Here is a 22,797-nt window from a genome sequence, read left to right as displayed (position 1 = left end):
GACTCATTTCTGAATCGTCGGCACTTTTCAACATGGAAAGGGGGTGAATACATTCTAAGCTTGGCTGTGAAGATGTCAACGTCACTTCAAGCGTACCATAAACTGAAATTTCATTTGATTTCTCTGAAACAGAAGTAGTTATATCAAACAGCAGGTATTTAAACAGGTAGAAAGGCAAAAAGAAATGCCTTCACAACTAAAACTTGCAATATTTGAGTATATCGTATATTACTGTATTTATTATCAGGTTAAATTCTTACCAGATGCCCCTGATGATCTGGGGGATAACACTGGAGATTTGAGTCTCTCGTCTGACTTCAACATCTCAGCGATGTGCTGGCCACTTGGTGTAGGTGGTGGTGGTGATGCTCTGGTTGTTGCCATCTCGCATGCCTCCTCCCTCTCTAATATACTGTCACTTGAACATTGAGCTATGTCTGATGTTTTCTCTGAAGACACGTCTTCATGACTTATCAGCAGTTCAGTAGTGTCTTCTACTAACACTGTGGGAGTGGATGCCAGGCCAGAGTTTGGCACCTGAAGCTGCTCGGAGGAAGCTCTCTAGAGATATCTCCACTTGAATGGCGAGGAGACACTCTTTGGGATCTGACTATAACTACTGAAACTTCACCACTGATTTCATCTTGACTGGGTGTCCTTATATAAGCAACTCTTTCCTCTGTTGATTCAGGTGGTGCTACAACAGAAGTGCCACTTACTGACTTCTGAACATCTAAACTATCGGTGGCTGAAAGGCTTCCATGACCTAATGAGCATGAACTACCAGTTTCAGTAAGTTCTGCCCCAGAAGGTGCCTTATGAATTACCACATGAGGAATAATTTCTGCCACTTCAACAGCCTCCAAGATGCAATTGGACTGAGTTCTTTCTGAACTTGATTGTAACGATGCCACTTTAGCTTCAGTTGTACCATCAAATGAAGTTTCAGCTGAGTTTTCTGAAACAAAAAAGTTATTATTTAATAGGAGACTAAATAGCCAAAAAAGTAAAGTGGTTCACATACCAACAGTATACTGAGACATGCAAGATTTTGGCAAGCTTTGCCTAAAATTGTCAGTGGATTCAAACTCCATATCTATCATGCAAGAGATTATTCTGGGTAAAATGTAGAAAAAACTTAAATCTTTCAACCTTACTTCAGTATCTCAAAAATACACCTACCATTTTCTGTAACAGTTGAAGATGCTTCCTTTGTTCTCAGTTCCGAGGGTTTCCTCTCTAGGTCAACAGTTCCTAACTTCTCAACATCCAAAGTGTCATAGGCTAAATGTTTTAAATCATCCAGTGAACTTTTGGAAGCTGCAGGTGGTATTACCTCCAACATCCCTGTTGTCATATCAGATTCAGGATTTTCCACTATTGAGGGTTCCTTCTGAATGATCAACATATGAGGACTCATTTCTGAATCGTCGGCACTTTTCAACATGGAAAGGGGGTGAATACATTCTAAGCTTGGCTGTGAAGATGTCAACGTCACTTCAAGCGTACCATAAACTGAAATTTCATTTGATTTCTCTGAAACAGAAGTAGTTATATCAAACAGCATGTATTTAAACAGGTAGAAAGGCAAAAAGAAATGCCTTCACAACTAAAACTTGCAATATTTGAGTATATCGTATATTACTGTATTTATTATCAGGTTAAATTCTTACCAGATGCCCCTGATGATCTGGGGGATAACACTGGAGATTTGAGTCTCTCGTCTGACTTCAACATCTCAGCGATGTGCTGGCCACTTGGTGTAGGTGGTGGTGGTGATGCTCTGGTTGTTGCCATCTCGCATGCCTCCTCCCTCTCTAATATACTGTCACTTGAACATTGAGCTATGTCTAATGTTTTCTCTGAAGACACGTCCTCATGACTTATCAGCAGTTCAGTAGTGTCTTCTACTAACACTGTGGGAGTGGATGCCAGGCCAGAGTTTGGCACCTGAAGCTGCTCGGAGGAAGCTCTCTTAGAGATATCTCCAATTGAATGGCGAGGAGACACTCTTTGGGATCTGACTATAACTACTGAAACTTCACCACTGATTTCATCTTGACTGGGTGTCCTTATATAAGCAACTCTTTCCTCTGTTGATTCAGGTGGTGCTACAACAGAAGTGCCACTTACTGACTTCTGAACATCTAAACTATCGGTGGCTGAAAGGCTTCCATGACCTAATGAGCATGAACTACCAGTTTCAGTAAGTTCTGCCCCAGAAGGTGCCTTATGAATTACCACATGAGGAATAATTTCTGCCACTTCAACAGCCTCCAAAATGCAATTGGACTGAATTCTTTCTGAACTTGATTGTGATGACGCCATTTTAGCTTCAGTTGTACCATCAAATGAAGTTTCAACTGACTTTTCTGAAACAAAAAAGGTTTTATTTAATAGAACACTAAATAGCCAAAAATGTTAACATACCAACTGTATACTGAGACATGCAATATTTTGGCAAGCTTTGCCTAAAACTTTCAGTGGATTCAACCTCCATGTCTGCCATGCAAGAGATTATTCTGGGTAAAATGTAGAAAACTTCAATCTTTCAAACTTACTTCAATATCTCAAAAATACACCTACCACTTGATGTAACAGTTGAAGATTCTTTCGTTGTTGTCAATTCAGATGGTTCCCTATCCAGTTTAATGTGGCTTGAACATTTAACTACACCTGATGTGTTGTCTAAAATCACTTCCTGAATACTCAAAGTTGGTTCAGAAATGTCTTCCGCTGACATACCAGGAGTTGACCACAGGCCAGAGGTTGACACCTGAAGCTGCTCAGCGGAACCTCTCTCAGAGACATCTCCACTTGAATGGCGAGGAGACAATCGTGGAGATCTGATTCTTACTACTGAAACTTCAGCACATATTTCATCTTGACTGGGTCTCCTTAACATGTCTGATGTTTTCTCTGACGACATGTCCTCACAACTTAACAGCAGTTCAGAAACATGTTCTGCTGGAACAATGGGAGTTGACCTCAGGTCAGAGGTTGACACCTGAAGGTGCTCGGAGGAAACTCTCTCAGAGACATCTCCACTTAAATGGCGAGGAGATAGTTTTGAGTCTGATCCGATAACTACTGAAATGTCTGTACTGATTTCATCTTCACTAGGTGTCCTTACATAAGCAACTCTTTGCTCTGCTGCTTCAGATGGGCCTACAAAAACCGTGTCAATTCTTGAATTGTGAACATCCAAAGTATCATCCTCTGTTTTTTTGGAGGCCGCAAACGGCACTTTCTCCAACAGTCCCAATGTTACACCAGATTCAGGAAGTTTCTCTCTAGAGATGTTTACCACATTAGGTGAATAGTCAGCCTCTTCAGCATCTTTTGATATGGAAGAGAACTGAATTCCTTCGGAGCTTTGTTGTAAGGATGCTGTTCTCATTTCAAGTGTATCATCAACTGGCATTTCATTAAATCTCTCTGTAACAAAATAGGTATACGACACAGTGGGAGTTACAGGAAGTGGAAATGAAAAGCAATTCATGCATATTGAGAATTTCTATATTTTAATCTCTGTGAAAATCTGCCACATCTCTTGCTATATGTATTTCAAATAACTGCATTTTCTCATAAATGTATTTACCATTTAGTGTAGCACAACACTCTGTACTAGTGTCTGACTTGGTGAGTGAGTGGTAATGATCTGAATGTAGGGTGGAGGATCCATTTTCAAATGCAATGTCATCATCATTAGATGAAAATATAACACAACTGTTTGAAACTGGAAAAATACTCTGAACGATGAAATTTTAAGGGGACATGTAAACAAATAAACTTTTACAGTTACAGTATATAGAAATTCCAGATGGATTGAGTTTATTAAACATATTTTAAATAAATGTATTTTTACCTGATATTTCGAGTGCACCAGATATGCAAGATGAGTCTCTGAGTCTCTCCGCTGAATTGGCTGTTCCAACAGAGTCCTTTACACTTTGTCCAACAGAGTCCTTTTCAGTGTCAACACTCAATTGAACTTCATAGATATCTTCATTCAAGCCAGAGGCTGAAACACTGAGGTGATCTGATGATGTTGTTCTAGAAACATCTCCCTTTGAACGCTGCAGAGTCAATCTTGGGGATTTGGTTGTCACTGATGAGACACTTTTATCTCTTTCATTTAAACTCTGTGTTCCAGAAGAGGGCACACTTTCATTTGCTGATGGCACCCACTTCAGAGAGGACTGTGGCCCAACACTCTCAACATTAGATGTAATACTAACTTCAGGAAAACCCTCGCCAGAGGAAGCTTTATGAATGATTACCACATGGGTAGTAGTGTCTGAGTCTTTAGCAGCTTCTGAAATAAAGGAGTAAATATCAGCTAAACATGGAATATTAATGGTGACACCAGCATCAACTGGAAGTACACTTGACTGAACTACAACTCTCAACATTTAAAAGGTAAATACTCATTTACAGAGGGCATATAAAAGCATGCAACTGTTTGAAATGTTTACTACAAATAAGATTTATAAAGTATAGTGGAACACATATCATTTGAGGTCAGTGCACTGGTTGTATTGTCATTAGTAGATGGATCATGCCTTACCTAATATGCAAGATGACGTTGGTCCTAATCTAGGAGATCTAAGGCTCTCTGATGTTTTCAATGTATCTCCAACAACCTCATCATACAATGTCTTTGCTGGTGGATTTGCAGCCGTTTCTGCTTCAGATGATTTCTCCTCTGACTGATGTGGCGCCTTTGGTGGTAGTTTATCATGAACCAATGGTAATCTAGCGACATCTTCTGCTGACAAAATGAAGCAAATCATTCGTAAACAGTGTGATTCGGGGAGCTTAGAAACATCTCTTAAATCAGTATTTGCTCATTTGTTCTTGATTGGCTGCCCTGCTGAAGGCAGCATTCATACATAAGTACTACCCATTCAATGTCACTTTCTGGCCACAGATTATCCAAGACACTAGAGGTTGAAAGATGTGTTTGACACTTCACCTAAAGCTGATCCAGATCCAACCATATTTTCTACTCCTGGTGTAAACGGAGTATCAGGAAGGTCTTTCTCAGAAGGAGCTTTGTGAATGATCACCACATATGGTGTCCCATCTGTATTTTCAGCACCCACTGAAAAGAAGGGTATTAAAAACTATCTGATCTTTGTGTAGAGGATGCAATTTTCACTGTATGTAACCTGTATAATAATATATTTTAATATGTCATATAGCACTTTACCTGACATTGTGGGAGACGTTACACTAGATTGGGATCCCTGTGCACCACTGAGAGAATCAGGCCTCCCCACAGAGGACTCTGATCTATGAAGGTCCTCCTCATCTGTCTCAGGCAGTTCCTCAAATGATGGAGCTTTGTGGACAATCACCACCTCCGGAATGGAATGATACTCTGCTAAACTTTCAGCAACAGCTAAGGATTCACTTTCATCATCAACATCTTCGTCTGAATTCTCAAAGAGTACTGTGATAGAAGACTCTGTATGTGCCATTGTGCTCAGATGGTCTTCAGTGAAACCACTTGCTGAACCCTCTTTCTCATTTAATGTAGTTCTGTTTGATTGTCTTGTTAGAGATGATAATCTTGAAAGGTCTTTCACTCTTGGCTTAGAACTAGAATGTAGTCTGGCCTGGTCCCAACTTGAGGCAAAATTAATGCTCTCTGAAGAAGGTCTCAAAGGGATGTGTCTCTTTATCTCAGTGGCAACATGTTGACTTGTCATGTCCTCTTCCCTTGGAATGTTGACATCTCCAAAGACATCAGGTAGTTCCATAACTGCTGAAGGTGGGAAACTGGATAAGTTATTTCCACTCGCACAAACTTCTTCTGAGGGAACATCCAATGCAAATCATCAGTATAAGTAGTATAAGTATATATACTCTTTTGATCCCGTGAGGGAAATTTGGTCTCTGCATTTATCCCAATCCGTGAATTAGTGAAACACACTCAGCACACAGTGAGGTGAAGCACACACTAATCCCGGCGCAGTGAGCTGTGAACAACAGCGGCGCTCGGGGAGCAGTGAGGGGTTAGGTGCCTTGCTCAAGGGCACTTCAGCCGTGCCTACTGGTCGGGGTTCAAACCGGCAACCCTCCGGTTACAAGTCCGAAGCACTAACCAGTAGGCCACAGCTGCCCCATCATAGGTAAACACAACCAATTCCCTACTTCCACTCTTTCTAAAACACTGGCTCCTCTAACTCTTCTAAAACATTAGCTTTACCAATATGCAGAATGTTTTACCCATAGGCTTCCTTACAAGAACAGACTCTTCAAGCCCTTCATTTTTTTAAAAAGAAGCAAGAGGGGATTTTAATTATACTGAAGAGGTGGTAGTATGCATCCATTACCATAGCACACATGCATGCACTATCTGACATGTTCAAGCATACATTCACATTATGGTAAAATGCTATGGTACTGGTAAGAACAATTAGAAATAAGAAGGGGAAAACATGGAACAAAGAGAGAGGCTCATCAAAAAACAAACTCAGTGTAGGTGAACACTTTTTTTTTGTTTAAGGGTTACAATTCTGGTAACATTTTAGGGAGCATGTATTATCCATTAAACTAACTAATGTGTGGATGTATTTGAGGTCAATAATGCACTAATCATCAAGTATTACACATTTATTAGGTTATTCAACAATTAATTTACCCTTGGTACTGTAAATCTTTAATAAGCAACTAGTTGGTCTTAACCTCAGGTTACTGATATATAGTATCAACCAAATTAGAAACTTTATAGCAAAGATTCTAGAACAGAGCTCCACTCTAGAATCTTTGCTTTATAGCCTTAACTGTCCAAATGTGTTAAATACAGTAATGGAGTAGTTGTAAAAAAAAAAACAAGTCCATCCTGTTGTCTCACAAGACAGAGATATCAGAGTATGAAATTTGTGGCATTGGCCTGTCTTATGGAAATTTGTTTTTAGTAAATATTTCAAACTATTTTCACCATTTCAGTATGATTATAAGGAAAGTAATTGGATCAGTGATACTATGCTATATACTGCCCTGCTTCTCAGTGGCCACTAGCTGCCTGCTGTGCCATTGCATTGGGTAATCTCTGTCAGTAGGAATACCTATTCTACAACTATTATATCACTACAAGTAACATATTCAGACAGTGTATTTGGAGTCTATAAACTATGTATTTTGATCCTTTTTATATATATATATAAGTATGTTTGTTGAGACCAATTAGTTTGTTATTAAGGATTTTCCAGGAATATATGACCTATTCAATGAGAATGGAAATGGATGAATACAGGTCTAATAAACGACACAGACCTTATTGGGCACTACTATACACATATAGTTCTATGGTAATGTCTAACACTTATTTCTTAAAATTAAGTGTTGACGCAATTCTCTTAATGTATCCAATTCCTTAGTTCAACATACAGTATGTATACTGTAACACAGGGGTGTCAAAACATAATTGTCTTCAACACTGTGTAATAAGCAACATCTCTATGATATGATAAATTGATTAAAGCAAAAACCATCCTTAGAAAGGAAGAGGCTGAAAAAATGACAGCTGTACAGTACTTGTTTGCTCATAAGTGGGTATAATAAAGGAGTATATCATCAAACAACACTCTGATACCCATGCAGAAAAATGATAATGACCATGATGGCCCCCACGAGGTCTCATTCCAACATATCCGGCCCACTGCCTAATATGATATTACATTTTTCCCCGGAGCAACTTGGGGTTAAGTGCCTTGCTCAAGGGCACAATGGTTGAAGCCGGGAATCGAACCAACAAGTTTCCGGCTACTGCACACTAGTCCAGCTCCTTAACCACTACACTACCACTGCCCTAATATGAGTTTGACACCCCTGCTGTAACATGAAAGACAACCAGATTAACTTGAACATGTGAACTTACTCTTAACATCTGATGACACAGGAGACAATGTGAGACATCGCACTGAAGGTGTAGTTCCCATTACAACACTGCCTTTTGTGACCATGAAACTGGAATGAACAGAAACTGAGGCGCCTTCCTGAGTTGGCGACAGGTCTCCACACACATCCGCTGAAACTGACACAAAAAAAGCACATAAATAGCGATCCAGTCAGCATGCCTGCAAACACATGGCTGTATGAAGATATATTTGGAGATGACTCTTTTATTTGAAATGTTACTGCTCAGTATAACATAGATTCCATATTCTACAGTGTTGTTAATTGCTTGTGTTATTTCAGCTGCTTCTAGGGCTCAATAAGCCATTGGATTTACATCTTAATTACAATTGTATACTATCATTCTAATTACTAATAATAATTATGTCTGATCAAGACAATTTCTTCCTTACTGTCCTTACTTTCTGAATTCTCAGATGAAACTACACATTCATCTGAGGGCGCTTCATAGAGGACAACTAAATCAGCATCCTCTTCACCATCATCCAGTAGAGTTTCATCTGTTACTCCTGAAAAATAAGTTTCCTCTTTTGATCTTTCTTCTTGTCTGTTCAGCTAAATGAGACCAAAGCGGAAAAGATGACTTTAGATTATCATTAACTATCATTATGGTAAAGAACCTGTTAATTACCTGAAACACTGGATGTTTTCTTACGCACTCTCTCTTCCAGGCTGATCGTCCTCAGTACTGCTTGGCTGTGAGACCTTTCTAAAATCGTAGCCGATTCAGCCGATTCCTCCTCCTCTGACAGTGAGTCATATGAGGATCTGTACAGCATGCAGCTTGAAGTCAAATCAAGTTGTTCAGCAGATGCTCTCACATCAATCTCATGTTTGTTGTCTCTCAGATGATGGAACTCAACTGTCTGTAGAGGTGATGCCACTCGGACAGCTAAAAAGAAGTCACAATGAGAACCCTGCATTGAAGACACCTTGCATGGTACATAATCAACCTGACCAATATTTTGAATTGAATTGTATTGAAAAACTATCAAATTCTCCTACACATTCTTGGTTCTCAGTTTCCAATCACAAAATTCTCTGTACCCTTTATATCAGGTAAATCATAAGTAATATGATGATATATGTAAAATATATATATCTGTTATATGCACAAAAACTGTATTTCCTGTTCGCTATTATTTACCTGATTCACTGGATGACATGGGAGATAATTTTGGAGATCCATAACTCTCATCTGACACTCTTTCTTCACTACTGGTTATTTCTTGCAATGACACATTGGAAATCTTTTGTGTAGCAATCCCAAATCCACCCTCTGAAAACTGTTCATATTCACTCAAGAGTTCTTCTGAGGGACTTCTAGATATATCAGTGCTTTGTTGGTAAGTTAGTCTGTCTGTAGCTTGGCAACCTAATTCCTTCTCAACCACATTGCCATCCTGAAGGTCCCCTGATGGAGCTCGGCTCAGATTTGGTGTGGGTACCAACGCGAGTGCCTTATTGTGGACCACAACATCAGGGATTGCTTCAGAGGTGGTAGCAGAAGGCCCTTGTTCATTCTCTTTGCCAGGCTGACTCATATACAGCCCAATAGCTTTAGAGACATCTTCGGAATGACAACTGATCAAATCTTTTGATGCGGTAGATGTCTCCATGGCCACAGACTGCCCCATATCATCTGTCCGTTCAGTTCTTTGGATCTCTGCTTGGACGTTATGGGCATCACAGGAAGAAAGTGTTGTGCACCAGCTAAAACATTTAAATTGGGAATATTGTCCATCCACACGATAATGCTTTTTTAAAGATCTTCTGTTCTCTATGAATTTCAAAAGAAGTAATACAATTGATTAACAAACACCAACTATTAACATGTAACATGTAAACATGCCTAGCTTCTATATTAACCATAAATAGAAAAGGAGCACCTCTTAAACTCTGGTATGTTAAGACAAGATCCCTGATGTCCATCATGGGGTTTTCTATAAAAAATAGATTTTTAAAAATCTAATTATAGACAAACTGTGGCTAAGATATTTCATTTTTTTCATTGATAAAAAAATTCATGGTGGTGGTCATTCACCATTTCTGTACTCCAAGAGCTCTTGACAGTACTTTGCAATGAAACGCCTCATGCATTTGGGACATTCCTTCGCTACAGCCATGGCGAGACATTCCAGCCAAGTTTTGAGTCCGTAGGGAACAATAACACTGCGCCGGCGACATGGCTTGGACTTTCCCACCGGCATCTTGATGGAGTGCGAGCTGATGTGAAGGTTTGTATCAGAAATTGAAGTAAAAATAACTTTAGCTTGTTAAGTAGATATCATATGGTAGGTTAAAGTAGGCCTAGCCTAGCCTTAGGTTAAGCGCTAGATTTGAATTACATGCTAATGACTTGTCGAACTGCTTGGCTTACCTCTGAAAGGTGGCTTGCGCCTCCCTGGTGATTGCAGCGGTCACCACCGGAGCTCAAAGTTGTCTCCACCCCTCAAAGCAACATGTCGGCCGACATCAGTTGCTGGCAAATTGGGCCCATTACAAATGCTCCCACTTCAACAGCAACTGTTGCCTACTTGCCCACTGCTAATTCGAGTAATAACAAAAGTGACGTGTGTTTGTAGAGAACATTCCATTCCATCGCCCTGCTACATTCTGCTAGCGTTGACCAGTCTACGTCAATTCCACTGAACATGCGTTTTCATATTTAATGGAGTTGTTCTTTATTCTTTGTTTAATTTATTACGCTCAAACCATCAAAATATAGGCTACACCCTCACAAACCTTGTAGTTGTATAGACTATCCAGCTTGTTCCACTTTTTGTGAAATAATTTTAACTGTTTCAAATATTTAAGTTTAATAAAAAAAATAAAAAAGGAGAAGATTTAAGCGGGATTTCCCTGAAGACAAATCCAATGCAGTTTTTAAAAATGACAAATGTTCAAAATGTGTGTTAAAGTTGTTTTTATCATGCAAAAATGTATGTGTCTTCTGTCATGCATTTTCCCATTTTAGGACATAAAAATAACATCAGTTATTGTTTGAATCAATATGACAGTGGGAGTCACCCCTGTGGAGCGGGGCAGTGTATGGACTCTGTCTTGCTGCATTCTGATCAGCATTATCCATCTCTTCCCCAGGCAAGGGCACAGCAGGGTAAGCAGGGCTCTGGAAGTGCTGAGGCGTGGCTGCAAGAGGATGCCGTCCCATGAGAGCAAATGGTGGTATGTATCTATGTGGTGGATGCATGCTTGGATGACCATTCACAGGTTGAACTTGCCTAGTTGGTGACATCCTGGTTGATGTCTGTTTGAAATGTGTGGCTTCCATCTGTGTGGTTTGATGGGGTTTCATTGACAAACAAGAGGGCACAGGCATTCGGACTCCTGGGAGGTGGTGCCTGCATGTACAGTGGTTTGAGGGCATTGGGAAGGGCTGGTAAAATGGCATGGGTGGGGAGAACCCCCTGAGAGCGTAGAAATTCCTTTGATCGGGTTTCTGAGCACTGCTATCACACCTGTATGAGCTATAGCTGCAACAGGCCTGTTCACGATGGTAGGGGTAGTATGGGGAATAGTACAATATCTGGCCATATGCAGGATGGTAGAGGTAGTATGGATAATACAATGGCTGGTTATATGAAGGGTAAACACATCTGTCACAGAAGCTGGGGTTCCAAGAATTCCAAGGGCTACAGGGATACTGAGTCAAAGGATGAGCTGGATGATTGCAAGCACCTATACACACATTTACACACAAAAAGAACAACATTTGTTCTTTAAATTGCATTACGTGAAAATGAATCATAATTTGTACAACAGGTCAGTATTCATTTTGCAAGAGAATTGTAATGAAAAGATTGGATTACCCCCACCGCCCCACATGCTTGATGAAAGTTGCTCTCTTGTATTACTGGGCTGAACCGCACACTCAGTCTGGGCAGTCTCCGGCAGTAGACTCACAACAGGGTTTTCTTGTCTGGCTGTTAATGAGGTGTCATGAATCACCTGTGATGCTTCATAAGATGGTGAGTCCTGTGTACCCTGACCGCCAGCAATCCCAGTGGTGGGTTGCTGTTTATTCTGGGGAACCACCGAAGTCTGGCATCGTACTGAACAGACAGACACCTCTGTGGCTGTGGTTGCTTTGGGCTGTGCAAGCCTTGTCTTTGTTACTTCGGCTCTTGGCACATTACATGGATAACAAGGTGTTGTTTTTACAATTGTTTCCTCCTTGGACATTTGGTAAACAGAAGCAGTGGAAGCCTCACTTAGAACTCTCTCCGCTGTTTTCTGAATCGTCAGACTGTCTCCTCCTGCCAGCGGTCCACCCACTGCTGTAGTCACATCACTGTTATCAACACAGGTTGACAGCTTGGTGTGTGTACTTAATGACAGCAGCGGTACATAATTTGTATTAGGTACTGATTCAGTACAAGACACTGCAGTGGACAAAGATTCCTGGTACACTGGCTGTGTAGTGGCATATGGAAAAGCACCTCTGTCACATTTGTCTTGACTTACATTTTCCTGAGACAAAAGTTCATCAGGAATTATTGTGATCTTTACATGACAAGGAATCCTTACAGATTCTGCTGTATGGTCAGATTTTACTGATGCCGGCTTAAGATATCCCATCCTTTGCAATTCCTCTTCGAGGCCAACCACAAATAGAGTTCCAGCTGAAAATTAATAAATAGAAACGGAACTTGTCATGTTTACATAGAGTAAATAGATCTGGCTGCACAGTTGAAGTTGAGCAAACGTACCTGCACCATTATGGAATTCTTTGACGAGCTTCTTAATGTGGAAATGAGGGTGTCCTTGAAAATAAAATAGATGGTTTGTTAAAACAATAGACTATTATGAATAAATCCCAATGTTATATGACATATTACATTCTTACTTTGTAGTTTCCTACAACTTACCCTTCCGGAATTCTTTCAGTTTGGCAAAGTAATACAGGGCAAACAATGGGATGTCTTCAGGCCTCTTCTTTAACACAGATCTCGCCAAGCCCTCCAGCATTGTGACAAGTCCATCAGGGACATAAATCTGAGATTCTGCCATTCTCATGGGTCCCTTTGGCTCTAAAAAAGTTTGTAAATTCATTCTTTCATTAGTTAGCTATACCTTATGGAGGGTCAATGTACTTGACAAACGGCTGGAAATACCAAACTGGACAAATATAATCATGACTGTTTCCGAATGATAACGTAGGGCTTAATCTACCAGCGACAAGATGGTGATAAATTAGCTAATCGCGAAAATGAATAGGGCTAGGGCTAAGCCTTAGTAGTTAGTCTAAGGCGTTAGGTTACTTACCGTATATTATCTAAGGTAATTCAGCAGATAACAGATACTGAACCATACTGTGAATTACATTTACATTTACAACTGAAACTCACATCCTAGTCTACCGAAGCCATTGTGGGAAAAATTACAAGTAATGCTAGCCAAGGCTATTCCGTGAAGTCGAAACCCAGAATGATCACCATCACAACGGATTTCAACAGTTTTGTCGTGCACGAGATCAGTGACTGGTGCTGGTGCGGTTTCATAAATACAACTCGTCTCTGCAATTGTATCTGAATGATAGCACATACCTTACCCTTATACACAAATATAAACCAACCAAAATGACTGAGTAATTATTAGTCGCGTAAAATAAGAGAAAGGAAGAAAAAGCCCCTCCACTGCGCTTGATATTTCAGCACCATGGACAAGGGACGTCTAATTGATTCGTGTAGCATAAAAGAAAATATGAGCCCACTTATCTAACACTAGGTTTAACGTTTGCTGCAACAGAATTACTAGATACACATTGATTTATTCCAGTTTAAAAGTTAAATCATGTTAATGCATCCCAGCCTTAGTCTACTTTTTTTCTACAGTAGGCTAGTTCCTGATGCTTCTTTAAAATGACATGTCCAGATATAAACCAAGGCCAATTGAAAGATATTCATGTGAAAATCACCTTGTTGAATTTAATTGGTTGCTGAACCCACAATTAAAGACAACATTGTGCAGTCCTGTGCAACAACAAAAATAATCTTCTCTAGATTAATCACTACTTTATCTGAACTAAATATTTAAACAAAATTCTGATAAATCAGCATTTCATATTATGTTTTTTTTTTATGTAAAGCTACCGATTCACTTAGACTAAACACTTCAGTAAGACTTTGTCACATTTAACATGAAATTAATATCCAATTTATAGAGCACTTACAAGTGATAGTTATATAGAAATTGAGTGATAAGTAGGCTATGTACTTCCCAGCACTGAGTAAGTATAGATATTAATTTCTATCACACTAAAAAGGAGAGAGAGATCATCAGTGAGGAATATATGCACTAACTCTTTATCTTTGTTGTCAATGAAGTGTATTTAATTATGGAAGCCTGATTGAGGAAGTGGGAAAACCAGACGGATCCTGCAAAAGAGCCATTGAACATAGAGGTTACAAAATGATCGTAATAATTCCAGAAACAACACACACAAGCACATTAACTTCAGCTCTGATAATCATATATTGATCAAAGCCATTAAATATGAATGCATGTTGACTTAGGCAACGATCTGATCAGCTGGTAATTTAGTACTGTCCTGAACAAACAAATATTGTATTATGTTTAACAAACATGTCCAAAAATGTCAGCCATGAAATGTTGCAATACATACTTGGTATAATCATATAATTTAATAGAATAGAATAGAATTGCATGTTATTAGCACAAGTACTTCTATAGCTCCTATCACTGTTTTGTCCTAGCATCCCTCCTGCTGAGGGAGTTCTGTAGTAGCCTACTACATGGTCAGAGGGAGGGGTTTGCATGGGAGACTAAACTGGAACTACTGGCTGGTGAAGTTAAAGGGGACCTTGGCAACTATTTCAACGTATTAAACCCGTTTAGAAATCATTTGGATGGTTAAATGACCTGTTCCGGTGAAAATGTTGACTTTTCCCAGGCGGAAAATCAACATTGCAACATTGAGACTACCGTTCCAGAAAGAGAAGTGAGAAACAAGAAACTCGTTTTAAATCGTGTTTCTTACCTTAACATCCACATTCTCTGCCGAACTTATGCTAACCGTTTTGCTAGCTTGTAAACAAATCCATGTGCTTTATCGTTAGCTTTTTCCACAGTTTGAAATAGCATAATGCACAATTTCTCCAGCAGAGGGGGAAATCCAGCCAAGTTTCCCTTTATAGTTAGGGAAAGTTAGGCTTTTTTTTCCGCCAATCTGCAAAAACATTTCTTACCAATAGCTTTTTTTACTATGTGTTTCTATAGGTGTCTAGTAACACCTCCCAATTTATCCACGGCCAAATCCTCGGGGAAACACCTGGAGAGCCCATTAAGTTTGGGGTGCCCAGAGAGACTGGGAGAAAATAATGAAAACATTTTGTTGACCAATATTATTTTGAGGTGTCTAACTAGGGGGTTTTAGGGGTGCTGAATCTATCCCAGCCATTAGTTTTGAGTAAAAATGACTCCAAGTCCATACAAATCCATAACAAGTGGTTTTATTGAACAATTACAAAACAAAACTTTCTTAATCAGTTTAAAATTTAACAAACCTCATCCCTCAACTCCCCTGCACTTCCTCACTCCTGTTATCTTCTGGCTGGTTGATGTTCTGGCAAGAGTTACCATGACAGTCCCAACAAGCAAAATACACTTGACTCCTTGCTTTTTACAGCAGCACCTGAGAGTGTCACAGACGCCTGCACAGTTGCAGCTGACAAACTTCAGAAGGTAGTCTGGTGCAATGGGATCTGGTGTGACTGGTGCATAATCATGTTCTCCTTGTTTCTATCCACGCTCAAGGACATCTAGTGATGGATTTTGTAGCAGTAGCCAATCTCTGGTCTGGAGATATGCCCGCAGAGAGTGCTATGCTGCACCTCCTGTAGTCGGAGGTAGTTTCTAAGGCTTGACACTAGTTATGTTGTCCTCATGAGTTTTACATCTTGCTCACTGTCCACCCTCAACGTTGGACACTCTTTTCTCTCTCTATCTATCTCTCTCTCTCACACACACACACATTTATGCACATTGACTCTCTCACAAACACATTCACAACCACACACCCACACATCTATGCACATTGACTCTCTCACAAACACATTCACAACCACCCACCTACCCACACCCACACAAACACATAAACACATACACATATGCACACACTTACAAATAAAGTTCACACCTTCACTGATACTGTCTCTCTCTGTCTCTCTCTCTCTCACACACACACACACGCACAAATACACACACATGCCAAATGTCCTTTCTCACACACACCATGTTGAGACAAAACTATCTGTGATTATAGTACCAGTGTGTTACACGCAAAGTGTGTGTGTGTGTGAGAGAGAGAGAGTCCAATGCGGACAGTGGACTGTGATCAACAAAATGTTTGAGGATTAACTGAATTTTTTTGTAAATATGTTATTATATTTTTCATGGAAGAGATGACGCTTTGCTAGAATGTAAAGTAGTCAGTGTACAGCTTGTGTAAGTGTAAACAGTGTAAATTTACTGTACCCTCAAAATAACACAACAAGCAGCCATTAATGTCTAAACCGCTTGTGAGTACACCCTCAAGTGAAAGTGAAAATGTCCAAATTGGGCCCAATTAGCCATTTTCCCTAGTCATGTGATTAATGGTTCTCAGTTTGTTGTGTTAAATTTGGTGTTATTTACTGGTCACTGAACATGGCACCTCATGGCAAAGAACTCTCTGGGTACATAAAGATGGCTAATATAAGAAGATTGCCAACACTGAAGCTGAGCTGCAGCACACCATACAGCGGTTTAACAGGACAGGTTCCACTCAGAACAGGCCTGTACACTGACACATGCTCACTATCCAGATGTTGTCTTTGGAAAATAGACATTCTAGCCAGCATTGCTGCAGAGGTTGAAGGGGTGGGGTCAGCCTGTCAGTGCTCAGATCATACACGCCATCAAATTGGTCTTCAGTGTTGTCCCATGTTTGCTGAAAAGATATAATGTCCTGTGGTCTGAAAATATTTACAAAAATATTAACAGTCAAGAATGGTGGTGGGGTGTCAGTCTAATCCTCATTCATTGAGTTTTACATTTTGTTGATCACCATCCACTCCAAGACGACCACTGCCTCAAAGAAGCTGAGGGTAAAAGGTTGGACTGGCCAAGCTTATTCCAGACCTAAACCCTATTGAGCATCTGTGGGGCATCCTCAAATGGACAAGGTCACACACCAGCTCCATTTTCCAGTGGCAACCTGTGAAGCTCTGGTGAATTCCATGGCCAAGAGGGTTAAGGCACACTGGTACTATAATCACAGATAGTTTTGTCCAGTGGTTTAGACAAATGTCATGGTCTGTTATACAAGTGAGAAAGGACATTTTGCATGTTTTACATTTTGTGTCATTTGTGGACTGACTCTCTCTCTCACACATACACACACACTTTATGCGGTAACACACTGGTACTATAATCACAGATAGTTTTGTCTCAACATGGTGTGTGTGTGAGAGAGAGAGACAGAGACAGAGAGAGACAGTATCAGTGAAGGTGTGAACTTTATTTGTAAGTGTGTGCATATGTGTTTGGGTGGGTGTATGGTTGTGAATGTGTTTGTGAGAGAGTCAATGTGCATAGGTGTGTGGTTGTGAATGTGTTTGAGATAGAGTCAATGTGCATAAATGTGTGTGTGTGTGAGAGCGAGAAACATAGAGAGAGAAAAGAGTGTCCAACATTGAGGGTGGACAGTGAGCAACATGTAAAACTCATGAGGACAACATAACTAGTGTCAAGCCTTAGAAACTACCTCCGACTACAGGAGGTGCAGCATACACTGTAGCACTCTCTGTGGGCATATCTCCAGACCAGAGATTGGGTACTGCTACAAAATCCATCACTAGATGTCCTTGAGTGTGGATAGAAACAAGGAGAACATGATTATGCACCAGTCACACCAGATCCCATTGCACCAGACTACCTTCTGAAGTTTGTCAGCTGCAACTGTGCAGGCGTCTGTGACACTCTCAGGTGCTGCTGTAAAAAGCAAGGAGTCAAGTGTATGTCTGCTTGTTGGAACTGTCATGGTAACTCTTGCCAGAACATCAACCAGCCAGAAGATAACAGGAGTGAGGAAGTGCAGGGGAGTTGAGGGATGAGGTTTGTTTAAATTTTAAACAGATTAAGAAAGTTTTGTTTTGTAATTGTTCAATGAAACCACTTGTTATGGATTTTTTATGGACTTGGAGTAATTTTTACTCAAAACTTATGGCTGTGATAGATTCAGCACCCCTAAAAACCCCTAGTTAGACATCTCAAAAGCTAATATTGGTCAACAAAATGTTTTCATTATTTTCGCCCAGTCCCTCTGGGCACCCCAAACTTGATGGGCTCTCCAAGTGTTTCCTCGAGGATTTGGCCGTGGATAAATTGGGAGGTGTTACTAGACACCTATTGGTAGCTATTGGTAAGAATTTTTTTTGCAGATTGGCGGGAAAAAAGTCTAACTTTCCCTAACTATTAAGAGAATGGTGGAGTACAGTAGTGAACAGTACAGTGGAGTACAGTAGTGCATGATTCACCTCCAGTGTCTAGAGGGAGTTGCTGCATGATTCATGGGCAGGGTGTTGGCACCCAGTGGGCACAGGGCTCAGGGCACAGGGTATAGGAGCCAGGGTTACGATGGGCATTTGTGGACAGGTGGAACACTTCTGGTTGGCTGCCATGGGTCCCTGGTCTGGTGAGGCTTGTGGAGTTTTCTGAGAGGCCTGACATGGCTGTGGGTGGTCTGCTGTCCTAGGCTGACCAGCTGGTGTCTCTGCTGAAGGAGGCTGAGCTGCAGGCCATGACCCACATGTTTGGGGCCTCATAAATGGGAAAAGCATGGTGGGTATTCCTGCGGATGGAGTAAACTGAACTGTAGAGACATGGACAGAGAGATGGAAAAGTATTTTTGTTTATGTTTCCATTAAGTCCTCTCTCAATGTAAGAGTTTCCAAATAATTTGAGAATTATACACACACACAATATCAATATACTACACAGAAATATCTAAATATACCCATAAAAATTCTATAGTTATTATAGTACACAAGATTTTACCTGTGCCTGGAGTGGTGGAGAAGGCATACAGTGGTGGTTTCAATTCCACAGTCAGTGGCTGAAGTGGTTCCTCAGTGGTGGGGGACACTGTTGTCCCAGGGGCAATGGTAAGGTCAGCATTCTGAGACAAATAGCCTCCAGCCAGAAGAACATAAGGCACTGGGAAAGCCCAATATAGCATTTGTTGGGCAACCTGTGTGGATGGAACCTGGGGTTCCTCTATGGCACTGCATTCTGAGTCTTTCTGGGAGGAACATGGTAGCTGTCTAGGTCCCGTCTCAATCTGTGTCAACTTTGGATCAATATTTTGGGGTTTTCCTTCAGAATCCTGGTTTAGAGCACTGGATAAGGTCAGTTTCTGTTGTGATATGGAGGAAGCCGTCACTTTAACATTGTTTACTTTCTTTGGTCTCGCACTCAGAAGCCTTTTCAATTGTTTGTCAATAAGCTCAGATATTACATCCTCCTCCATTTCAGGTGGGGTCCACTCTATATTGGTCACACCACACAACTGAGGGTCTTCAGCTGGAGCTGTGGGCCTGACAAGCTTGTAATCACCCTGGTTCTCCATCCTACCAGAAGGACTGAGAGAGAGCTGCTGAGGATCACTGGCCAGCACTGTTGCAGAACTGTGGTCAGCTGCAAGTTCACTCTCTAATTCCAGTAGAAAATCAGAACCTTCGACAAAACTTCCATCAGTTGGTCTATGCTGAGATAAAGGCACTGTTGGAGAAAGATGATATTTAGTATGAAATCAATGAACCATATTATATAGTAATATTGCTAATTAATCATAATCTGATTAATGTTCAAGTATATTTTATAATTGTACGAGTTTACCTGTTTGCTGCACGGTAGCCACAACCTCTTCTTCTGCTGGAACAGGGGGATAAACCAAATGAGAGGTTTTTGCTTCAGGTCCTGTCGAAACAGGTGGTCCAGACAAATGAGTCAAATGAGTCGTCTCTTCTTGTGTCAGGGATTCAAGAGGGTTTACCAAGTTTATGACCAAGGACACATCCAGATCAGGCTCATCAGTGGGCACTTCAGGCTTGACCAGTTTACACTTATCTTTCTTCTTCCTGGCCAAAGGCTTTGTGGCCACTCCTGCTTCCTGTTCAGACGACTCTGGAGCAGCTCCTGCAGAAACTTCCTGAGTGAGATCCACGCCCTTTTTAAGCCTGCTGTCCTTTGGAGGCATGGGTGCCTTGTGTTTGATACGTGGAGGTGAATAGAGACTCTGGTGTTCCACAGGAGCTGCTGGAGGCTCTGAGAGTATCTCCTGGATGCTAACACTTTGTTCTTTGTCATCATTTTTCAGTTTGGCAGGGATGGTGCCTGAAATCTGCTGTGATTTCAGCTGATGAGCATGAACAGTAAATAAAGCTGCTGTTGCCACCGCCGCTAGTTTCTTGGTTTTTACATCTTTCATAGTACCCAGTCCACGGTTAGGCAGTCTATCCACTGTTTTAAAATAACAAAAAAGCAGGGTTTTTTTTTTTAGGTATTTCACTCCAAAACAAATATTTTGCTGATATTCAATAGCCTGACGTAGTCATACTCAATTCTAAGTTCGGAATGGCACCCAGGCTAGATATTCAAGGCTCTTGTATTACAATAGTGAAGATACTGTAACTTGTTATTCCTCTACATGCTCTACATGTTCTTGATTTTATTGTAGTCCTATAAGTATTATTTTTTGTAAAGAGATGTTTCAGGGATCCAGGCTGACATTTTGCATTGCTTGCACTGGTGCGCAACTTTTTTATTTATAGGTGCACCAGCAAAAAAATGTAGGTGCACCCAAATTTTTCATCGCGGCACCTTTAACGTCACAATTTCAGGGTCCCCTTTTTATTGCTCTTCATATACATTCCATGTCTGAGCTATTGTCAGAGCATGGACCAGGAATGACAGTTTTCATTTGATTTGGAGCGTCCACCACACATCAGTAATATTGAATACTGTGATCATTCACATTAGTGCCGATCCTAGTCTCTGCTCGACCCTCCACACACACATGGATGAATGTTTCTTTTTCATATTTTGGAATTCATATTATATTATATTACATTATATTATATATTACATTACATTTAGTCATAAAGTGACTTTATGACAGCTATATTACAAGTATCACATTGTCCCCGGAGCAACTTGGGGTTAATTCCTAAACGCGGTGGAAGCCGGGAATTGAACCCACAACTTTCATTTTCCCAGCTCCTAACCACTAATGTTATATATTTTGTTAATAATGTATAGTATTGTATGATCTGCATAATTACTAAAAGCTAAAAATATTTAGTAATTTGAATACTTCAATATTAATTTTGAAACTATTACAGTTGTCTTCAATGTTATTATAGTGGTGGTGTGTAGGTCTAATTGAGTGCCTGACACTTTAAAAAGAACGTCAAAGTAATTAGCTTTCATTCTCATGGTTTTAGGCTAGAGGAAAATAGTCGCACATCGTCCAAGAATGCAATTCATTATGTCAACAAGTCAAAGAAAATATTTATGGGATCATAAAAGAGATAAGTATCTTGCAATGTTATTATATATGATTTTCTTGAAATCATCACTACATTAATGATGACATGATGCGTGAGCTAACAGTTACCTAGAAGGAACTCTCTCAAGATGTAAAAGTTTGCCAATAGGTTGTAGGTTGTGTAGCTTATTTCGGAAAACTCTGACAATAGGCCTAAATGAAAATTCCAGCCTAGGTAGGTTAGCAACACAAACTTGAGAGGTGCTAGTCAGCAAATCAACATCACTACTCGCTCGGATCACAACAGCTGCATAGCTGCGTGCGTGTGAGGAGAAAAGACACATAGGCTACGGGAAGCGCACGACTGTCATTCTTAAAAGTAGGCTATATAATACAATTAGGTATTGTGAGGTTTCTAATTTCAGGGTATTTCGATAACTTTGCAGTATGGAAAGTCTAGGCGCTCAACCTTATGACATTAGGTGCACCAGTGTGACCCAGGAAAAATTTTAGTCGCGCCCTTAAGAATTTTGATCGCATTTGCGACCAAATTGGTCGCACTCTGGAGCCCTGCTGTTTTGTAAATAAACAAAAAGAAAATTCATGTCTTTATTATTCTTAACAAGTATAATTTCCACTCCAGAAGAAATTCAATCAAGCTATAACCATTTCACATAGCCTGATAAGTTCAAAAATACATGTTTACCTCTGGTTTCATGGAATTGTTTCACAAGCCCTTGAATCCCTTCTTTGGAACGCGCTGTGCAGCAAATAACAAGATCAGAGGGGACATTTATATTATCTAATGATTAGGCCTATCTATTTATCTGGCAGTTATTTAAAGTTGTTTGGCTTAGTCAAATACCATTAACACACTTGGCGCACCTGTTCTAAAACGCAGTAATTCAGCAAAGTAAAGCGTGGCAAAGTGCGGTAAACTTTCCGGCTGTCTCTGCACAACAGCTCGGCTGAGGCCTTCAATAATTGTTTTAAGTCCCGGCGGCACCTTGATCTTTGTTGGATACTGATAGACGAGGGCTTGCTCCATGTCCCCCTGCCAAAACAATCATTTGAAGGTAGGCTAAACGTCAGGGATAGGTTATTGTATCTGCAAGAATTTAAGAATGTATTCTGTGTAGGAAGATAATAAGGTGTCAGTCATAAGAATGGTGAGAACGTATTGGAAAACTTACGAAGAACTTTTCCGGGGAATTGACGCCAGCTGGTGGAGGCGTTATGTGATTACAAGCGTAATAATATTTTCATCCACAAGGTATGTTTTGTTGGTCGATGAATGA

At 40.4% G+C, this 22,797-nt stretch overlaps 3 protein-coding genes across 5 annotated transcripts; all 3 read right to left on the bottom strand.

The window, feature by feature from the left end:
• Positions 1-497: 497 nt before the first annotated feature.
• Positions 498-10,473, bottom strand: LOC125300763 (serine-rich adhesin for platelets-like). The gene is made up of 16 exons (XM_048252894.1): positions 10,310-10,473; positions 9,974-10,155; positions 9,819-9,872; positions 9,077-9,709; positions 8,589-8,821; positions 8,331-8,484; positions 7,892-8,047; positions 5,216-5,821; positions 4,979-5,107; positions 4,571-4,774; positions 3,869-4,318; positions 3,602-3,661; positions 2,587-3,438; positions 1,674-2,372; positions 1,183-1,536; positions 498-958 (listed from the first exon to the last, which is right to left on the bottom strand). The coding sequence occupies exons 2-16, from the start codon at positions 10,137-10,139 to the stop codon at positions 498-500; spliced, it is 5,211 nt and encodes a 1,736-aa protein (XP_048108851.1). The 5' UTR covers positions 10,140-10,155; positions 10,310-10,473.
• Positions 10,474-10,845: 372 nt separating this feature from the next.
• LOC125300981 lies at positions 10,846-13,399 on the bottom strand. Of its 2 annotated transcripts, none has more exons than XM_048253202.1 (5): positions 13,216-13,399; positions 12,819-12,980; positions 12,660-12,713; positions 11,760-12,572; positions 10,846-11,628 (listed from the first exon to the last, which is right to left on the bottom strand). In XM_048253202.1, exons 2-5 carry the CDS (start codon positions 12,964-12,966, stop codon positions 10,922-10,924), a joined length of 1,722 nt encoding a protein of 573 aa, XP_048109159.1. In that variant the 5' UTR covers positions 12,967-12,980; positions 13,216-13,399; the 3' UTR covers positions 10,846-10,921. The 2 variants fall into 2 exon arrangements, with proteins under 2 accessions (XP_048109159.1, XP_048109160.1); XM_048253203.1 differs by having other exon boundaries at positions 13,299-13,378.
• An 859-nt stretch (positions 13,400-14,258) lies between these two features.
• On the bottom strand, positions 14,259-22,779 carry LOC125300911 (calcium-binding tyrosine phosphorylation-regulated protein-like). Of its 2 annotated transcripts, none has more exons than XM_048253083.1 (7): positions 22,693-22,779; positions 22,385-22,553; positions 22,206-22,259; positions 19,849-20,472; positions 19,009-19,731; positions 18,489-18,823; positions 14,259-14,327 (listed from the first exon to the last, which is right to left on the bottom strand). In XM_048253083.1, the coding sequence occupies exons 2-6, from the start codon at positions 22,545-22,547 to the stop codon at positions 18,498-18,500; spliced, it is 1,890 nt and encodes a 629-aa protein (XP_048109040.1). In that variant the 5' UTR covers positions 22,548-22,553; positions 22,693-22,779; the 3' UTR covers positions 14,259-14,327; positions 18,489-18,497. The 2 variants fall into 2 exon arrangements, with proteins under 2 accessions (XP_048109040.1, XP_048109041.1); XM_048253084.1 differs by having other exon boundaries at positions 18,489-18,802.
• Between the last annotated feature and the right edge of the window lie 18 nt (positions 22,780-22,797).

This window comes from Alosa alosa, chromosome 9 (assembly GCF_017589495.1).
Source record: "Alosa alosa isolate M-15738 ecotype Scorff River chromosome 9, AALO_Geno_1.1, whole genome shotgun sequence".
Taxonomy (NCBI): Eukaryota; Metazoa; Chordata; class Actinopteri; order Clupeiformes; family Clupeidae; genus Alosa; species Alosa alosa.
The sequence above is the reverse complement of the archived record's forward strand: the minus strand, read 5'-3'. Positions and strand labels throughout refer to the sequence as shown.

Bases quoted from the DNA above. Each gene is read 5' to 3' on its own strand.
- LOC125300981 (XM_048253202.1), bottom strand. From the start codon at position 12,966: ATGAGAATGGCAGAATCTCAGATTTATGTCCCTGATGGACTTGTCACA. The intron at 12,714-12,818 runs GTAAGTTGTAGG...TTTATTTTCAAG, and splicing joins ACTGAAAGAATTCCGGAAGG to GACACCCTCATTTCCACATT. The intron at 11,629-11,759 runs GTAATCCAATCT...ATGTGTGTATAG, and splicing joins AAGCATGTGGGGCGGTGGGG to GTGCTTGCAATCATCCAGCT.
- LOC125300763 (XM_048252894.1), bottom strand. From the start codon at position 10,139: ATGCCGGTGGGAAAGTCCAAGCCATGTCGCCGGCGCAGTGTTATTGTT. The intron at 9,873-9,973 runs GTGAATGACCAC...TATTTTTTATAG, and splicing joins GCTCTTGGAGTACAGAAATG to AAAACCCCATGATGGACATC. The intron at 959-1,182 runs GTAGGTGTATTT...TTTTTGTTTCAG, and splicing joins TTCAACTGTTACAGAAAATG to AAAACTCAGCTGAAACTTCA.
- LOC125300911 (XM_048253083.1), bottom strand. From the start codon at position 22,547: ATGGAGCAAGCCCTCGTCTATCAGTATCCAACAAAGATCAAGGTGCCG. The intron at 22,260-22,384 runs GTGCGCCAAGTG...TTTGCTGCACAG, and splicing joins ATTACTGCGTTTTAGAACAG to CGCGTTCCAAAGAAGGGATT. The intron at 20,473-22,205 runs GTAAACATGTAT...ATTTTAAAACAG, and splicing joins ACAATTCCATGAAACCAGAG to TGGATAGACTGCCTAACCGT.